General features: G+C 37.5%; 1 protein-coding gene across 1 annotated transcript in view; it reads right to left on the bottom strand.

The window, feature by feature from the left end:
- SUPT20H (suppressor of Ty 20 homolog (S. cerevisiae)) overlaps positions 1–5,354 on the bottom strand; it is a 33,122-nt gene extending 27,768 nt beyond the window's left edge. The window contains 4 exon segments of the mRNA XM_009998368.1: positions 2,162–2,228; positions 2,327–2,385; positions 3,412–3,447; positions 5,335–5,354. Of these exon segments, the coding sequence (XP_009996670.1) occupies positions 2,162–2,228; positions 2,327–2,385; positions 3,412–3,447; positions 5,335–5,337 (165 nt within the window). The 5' untranslated portion in view covers positions 5,338–5,354.
- Between the last annotated feature and the right edge of the window lie 1,380 nt (positions 5,355–6,734).

Below are 6,734 nucleotides of genomic sequence, written 5' to 3'. Positions count from 1 at the left end.
GGAGAGAAGCCACTGCTGCCTGTGGCAGGGATTCCCACTATCGCCTCTGCCATTGAGAGCCTGCTCCAGTGCTCAACCACCCTCTGGGTAAAAAACCTTTTCCCGATATCCAACCTAAACCTCCCCTGATTTAGCCTCCTGCCATTTCCCCAAGTCTTGTTACTGGTCACAGGAGTGAAGAGATCAGTACCTGCCCCACCTCTTCCTCTTGTATGGAAGCCATAGATTGCAATGAGTTCACCCCTCAGCCTCCTCTTCTCTAAGCTGAATAAATCAAGTGACCTTAGCTGCTCCTCATAAGCCATCCCTTCCAGGCCCTTCATCATCCTCATGGATTTTTTTCATAAGGAATACCTAATACTAACTGGAAAAAACTAAGTTTTTGCAGATCAATTAATTAGTCCTTTGTAAATTACTGTGGAAAATCTGGTCTTCCCTATCAACACCAAGAACAAGGATATAAATTACCAAGTAGATAGAAGCAGAATAGAAAACAGAACATGGGAGAGATGCAATATTACAAATGTGAAGGTAAAGGGATAAAGTTAAGACTGAATAACATTGTGTCAATTTAAAAGTTGCTTCTGAGTAGACAATGGAATTAGAACTTGCACCATCAAAATGCTACAATACTGAAATAGAAGCTGTTGACAGTTCCGTACATTAAAACCTTTAAGCTGTGTTCAAGTCTGAACTCTAGTCAGAACACTAGTTCCACCTTAATTGCTCTAATTAAGGGATTAGTAAGCAGTCTTGCAGTCATGAATGAAGTTTCACAACAGCATTATTTTCTAACCTTTGCACTTCTCATTTTCAGTAATTACAATCCATAACATAAGGCTAAGACATCTATTAGCTATCCACACCTCAGTTCAGTGAATAAGTCCTCTAAATACAAAATTTTCTATCATAGTAAGCTTCTGAATCTTCAATAAAAAAGTATTTATATTTTTATTCAAATCTAGATCAGCAATAGTCCAGTTCATCTACTGTGATGCTACAACCCTCTTAGCTACTTTAATTCTATTATAGTTGGGTAAGTTTGCAGAGTCCCTTCAAGTTCATCAAGAACTATCACACTGAAATCATATTTTCCAGATTCCAGTCTAACAAGCCTGATCTTCTCCCTGCTGCTCACTATCTTGTTGCTTATTCACTACTGAGGTTTTAATTTTTTCAAGTCTACAATTTGCTTAGCACCTTACTCACAGTTACAATTTGAATCAGCATCATGTGGCAAAGGAAACCAACTACATCAGAATCACCAAAAAGAATTACAAGTGCTCAGTAACTATTATCTCATTCCCCTTTGTCTCCTCATAGATTTTTACTACCTTAGGAAGCTGCCATACAGCATATTCCACACTTGTTCTCATTCCATTTGATAGTCATGGATTGCAAAGTAGCTGGTGCCTTTAGCACCTTAGATCTATTGTTGCTAAAGCTTCTTGGAGATTCTTTGTTAACATTGTAACAACATTGCACAAAATGCCTTAGCAGTTTATCCTTATCTGAGAAATAAATCTGACTTTGCAACAAAACACAAATTCTGAAAAATTCTCCACGTTTGTTAGCATGGCAGTCATGCTAAGCTATTGATTCGGAAACAGTGACACTGACAAAAATGCATGTGGCATTGACATCAGCTCTGAACTTTACTACAACTGACTGCAGTGACACAAGACTAAGTCAGAATGAACAGTTCACTCAAGCCAGTCTCAGCCTCATTATTCATATTCTGTCACTCTACTATTTTAATAGTTCTGTTACCTAATAAACTTGTTGTATACACCTCTACCTTCTAGATCCTTCTCTTGAAATTCTCTCTTTATATCCATAGAAAAGCATCTCAAAAGCACAATCTTTACAAACCTCTGCCAGCAGCTGATCACCTTTAAAAACAGATTCAGGGTTACCAGGTTGCCATTGGCCCTCCCATTACTTTTTATTTCAAAAAGAACTAAAATGATGCTACTGAATTACACAGTTTAGTCAACAAAATTAATGTTATGATTTTCTCCTGTAGTGTTAGCCTTAGATAACTACTACAATAACCAGAATTTATTCTGGTTTTAGCAATGAATTAACTGGAATTAAGAAGTATTTTCTGAACATGCATGTTCAGACAGCAAAGAAAACATTTTTGGTAATTTCCACTTACCTTTATCTCAGGCTCTTTTTCACATTCTTCTATATACAAATCATACAGTTTTTGAAACACAGATTTTCTGAAATTAAAAAAGCTTACAATGTAACAAAAATTTAAAAATAAAATAAAATAAAATAATATATATATATATAAGCTAAATACATAAACCTTTCCTACCTTCCACCAGATAAGTATTTTCTTTTGGGAGGTCTCTGACGGGCGCTTTCAATGATATACTGGAAAAGTACACCAAATAATAACATATTTTACAAAGCAATTTAATTATAGCTACCTTGCAACGTCAGATCAATTACCAGACAGTGATCTATGGATACAGAGGGAAAATAACAATTTTCCTACATGATTGTTTCAAAAGTGTACTAAAGATCATCTGGTCTATGTTGCAGTAATCAAAAAGGATGAATCTCGACTTTGCTGTGAAACGGAGCATTTCATAGCTATGGCATGAGCTGCATGCAAAGTTCTGGTTTTACATTCATGTTTTGTAATTACAGCAGTAAATTACACTCATGAAATAGTTAACACTACTGTACTTAGTTGACTACTGTAGTAAGTAGTTAATGCTACTGAAGTTAACATGGTAAAATACTGAAGTATTCTATAGAGCTGTGTATTACAAATACAATTAATGTACATTAAATATTCAAATCATAAAGAATAGATATCATTCTACATTAAATGTAGCTTATATTCTCACAAGGTTTTTCCAGATGTCTATTGTTTGTCTCAAGATTTTTGATTAACAACTTACTTTAAAATTTCAATTAAGAAACTTTCTCCCACTGAAAAATCTATTTCCCATAATATGGTTCAAGGTGAACATTACGTCAGATGTCAGCATGAAAGAACATGGACATGAAGGCACTTGCCTCTGCATTCTAACGGGGCTACCCTTAAAAACACAAACAGGATTTTGCCATGTTTCTGCCAGTGGCCTCTGGATCACCACTGTACAGTTCTGCTTACTTCACAGCAGATTTACTAGTTTAAAAAGTAAAAACTGAAGTCCTGCACATTCTATTACCATTTCATCTGATCATGTTCTCAGTACAACGGGTAAGAGACAAACATGAAACAGCAATTTCTTACAAAATGAGTGGTGCACGTATGGGTGATTACTTATACACAGACATAAACATGCTCTTCCACTGCTTTTCAGAAGAAATATAAAAATAGAATAACTATTTTTTTTAACAGTGAAACCAATACATGAAGTGCAAACAAAGATAGCTACAACTTACCTCTGCACGATCCAATGCCAGTTCTAAAGCTTGTTGCTGCAACAATTACAAAGGGTTTTTTAGGAAGTACATAAACTGTTTAAATGTCCTCATACATAAAACCCACTCTCTTACTACTGCTATGATTTTATAGTCAAAAGATGGGTTCAAACATTCTTTGGCACATACTAAACTTAGCAGCTAACACCTCATGTAACTGCATCAACAGTAATTAACGTCACTACCAAGTGTCTACACTTGCAAGGTTTTGAGTATATGATGAAGTCTTACTTCAATGAAGGTCAACTAGAATTAAAAGTAGGGACAGAAATTACACCTAATAAAAATAATAACAAATATTGACCAAAACAATTGGAGATGACAAGCAGTAAATCTAGGCTATACTACTGAAAAAAACAGAAGTGCTTTGGAGAATTTTCTGTTCTTCATTAAAGTGTAGAAATACTCGTAATAGGTCCTCCTTTCCACATATGTACGTGTTGTTTCCTCAGTTTAAATGATCCCTCTCACCTGTTCATAATACCTTTACTCAAAGAACAGAAGGCATACGAACTACGTCCATCTGATATATAGTAGTACTAGTTATTTAATACATTAGAATAAAATTCAGAGGAAAGCATACTACAGTAACAACAAAGAAATATACAGAAAAAAACTTGGGCTTTTTACCATTCACCTACAGTGCCTCCAATACAAAGTTTCTTACCTGTTCTTGTGTCCTGGTTTGAGCCAGGATGAAGCCAATTTTCCTTTTACTGATTTTTTTTTTTCCCTTCAGTAAGCTTTCTTTTAACTAGTCACAGTGTGTTCTAACTAAGGCTGATAAGAACGGGATGTTTTTATAACTGCTGGGTCTTCGAGGTTACACCTTCACTCTGCCAGCTCAGACACTATGGGAAGATCTATGAACCCCCCATAGGAGGCTTAGTTAGACAGACAGCAAAGTTGGCCAGAGATATTCCATTCCATATATCTGTATAAGCTCAGAGGAAGGTCAGAGATCACAGAAGACAACTTTTTTCCTGCTTCTTCTTCCCTTCTCTTCCATCCATGGCCAGTGTCTGGGGAGGACTCCATCCATCCATCACCGTCAACCCCCAGGCTAAAGCTCTCCTGACCCTCATAACTTTCCACTTTCTCCAGCAGCAGCCCTGGGATTTTTCGGGACTGTTCACAACTCAGGAGATGCTGTGGGAGTTGCTGAGGGTGGGGGGAGGCGAGAGGCTTTTGCACATATCTGAACATACTTGTACATATCTTCTTATATCATTAGTGTTTAATCAAAGCTGTGTAGTTTAGTTTTCAATCCAGCCAAATCTCTCTCTTTTTCTCTCTCTCCATCCCTACCTGGGTGGGAGGGGGAGGGGATCGAGAGCATTGTTGTCAGACCTGAGTCAAATGGTGACATCTTGAAAAAAATGCACTTGACCTGTTATTACTCATTAGAACCTGCCATTGCGGAACATTAAAACTTTAAAATGTTTAGGTGTTTATATGGAAATGTCAAATACTCATACTTGCTATATAGGTGTAGTGGATAACTGACAATTCCTGACAATCAATTCACTGACTGCTTGACAACAAGTAAAAATCCACAGCAATATTGTCACCTGTGAACAGAAGAATACTATGTGGAAGTGGGATTCATACTTAACTGTCTAACACCAGTCATGACCGAAAAAATACCTCTAGCTTTATATGAGAATTCTTACGGTGCACTGGACAGTGAGTAAGTGTTTAGAAGTATTTACAAGCAACAAAGGAAAACACCCCTGAAAAAATAAATGTCAAAACTCCAGAGTGACAAGCAATAAAATATTTTTAAGAAAATGAGAAACAGCAACAGTGTTCTCCTCACTGGCCAGATGGCTAGCACATTAGAGTGAAAAGATCTGAAAATATATTAACTGAATCATAACTTACCATTGTAGTTGAAGCCAGGTGACCAAATGGCAAAAGAAGTACTTAAGAAGTTTGGTGCAGTATGCAAAGAATCATATTTTATGGTCACACCTGGGGTACTAAAAAAAGCAATCAAGAGGAAAAAATAACACTAAGAAACGAATATAAACATTTTAGTTAAATACAACCCTTTCAGTAGTTAATGGTACTTGAATTTCATTTCCATAGTATACCGCAAAAGCAGAAACAAAAAAGTTTCATTTAGTGTAAGTGCAGAGGTTGCTATTCTAATCACTACTACTTGGCTCAATTATTTCACATTAGTCATATTGAATAGTAAAGTAACAATAAGCACGTATTTGAAATTATATAGCCAACTACTCTCTATTGCAGCAGTCTGCCTAGACACCACAAACACATCCACAAATGCACAGAAGACTAGACATACAGCCAGAACATTTAGTATACTCTATAGTTTGTTTTGCTTTTATGAAGTGACAATTCCACTAGCAGTGCCTTCCAGCACTATTTTGAGATGTTAGTTTAATACTGACTCACAGTAGGTTGTCACCTACATAATGAATATAAATTTAAAATCATCATCAAGGTTGGAGAAGAGCTTCAAGATCATCAAATCCAACCATCCACCCTAAGACAAATAAACTTATCTCCTGAAACACCACGTCCATCTGTTTTATTGAACACCTCGAGGGACAGTGCCTCCATCACCTCTCTGGGCAGCTTGTTCCAGTGTCTCGCAAATTTGCAATGCACTAGCATGTTCCTTACATGTCCTTGCCCTCAGATACTACGTCCCTACAACAATTAATTTTTAAACTCAGCTACATAATTGCATGAAAAAAAACCAACAAACCTAGCTCAAAATCCCCACGCTTTAAATTATATTCTTAGTTTCGTTTCTAGTGAGGTGATATGAAAATTCAAGTAACTTTTGCTTTCCCATCTGAACACTACAGTGCCTTACTATACTTAAAACGTTCACTTATAAGAAACTCCACCCCACGTAATTGTAATTTGTGGAAGTACTTATGTTGCAACTACATTCCTTATCAGCCATGGCTTTGGCAAACGCCCTCCTAGATCTCAGGTGACAGATGCCTGCTATTTCACACCGCCCTAAACCTTACCCAGCTGTTTCAGCATAGAAACAACTTAAGTAGAGAAAAAAACAACCCAGAGATAATGAGTCAGAGCTCCCCACAAGCTGCTGGCTTCTGACAGGCGGCGAGGTGATGGGCCAAAAGGAGCCTGCACATAATCGCCCAGGGGAGCGTCCACCCGTGCCACCCGACAGGCCAGCTGCCCTCTGAACAGCCTCTCCGCCCTCGTCCGACTCAGGCTGAGCCGAGTCTTATAAGTGAGCGATTGAGAGAGCACCCACGGCGAGTGAGGCGCAGGTG

This window comes from Chaetura pelagica, unplaced genomic scaffold (genome assembly GCF_000747805.2).
Source record: "Chaetura pelagica isolate M959 unplaced genomic scaffold, ChaPel_1.0 scaffold105, whole genome shotgun sequence".
Taxonomy (NCBI): domain Eukaryota; kingdom Metazoa; phylum Chordata; class Aves; order Apodiformes; family Apodidae; genus Chaetura; species Chaetura pelagica.
Note: the sequence above shows the minus strand (reverse complement) of the source record. Positions and strands in the feature narration are given on the sequence as shown.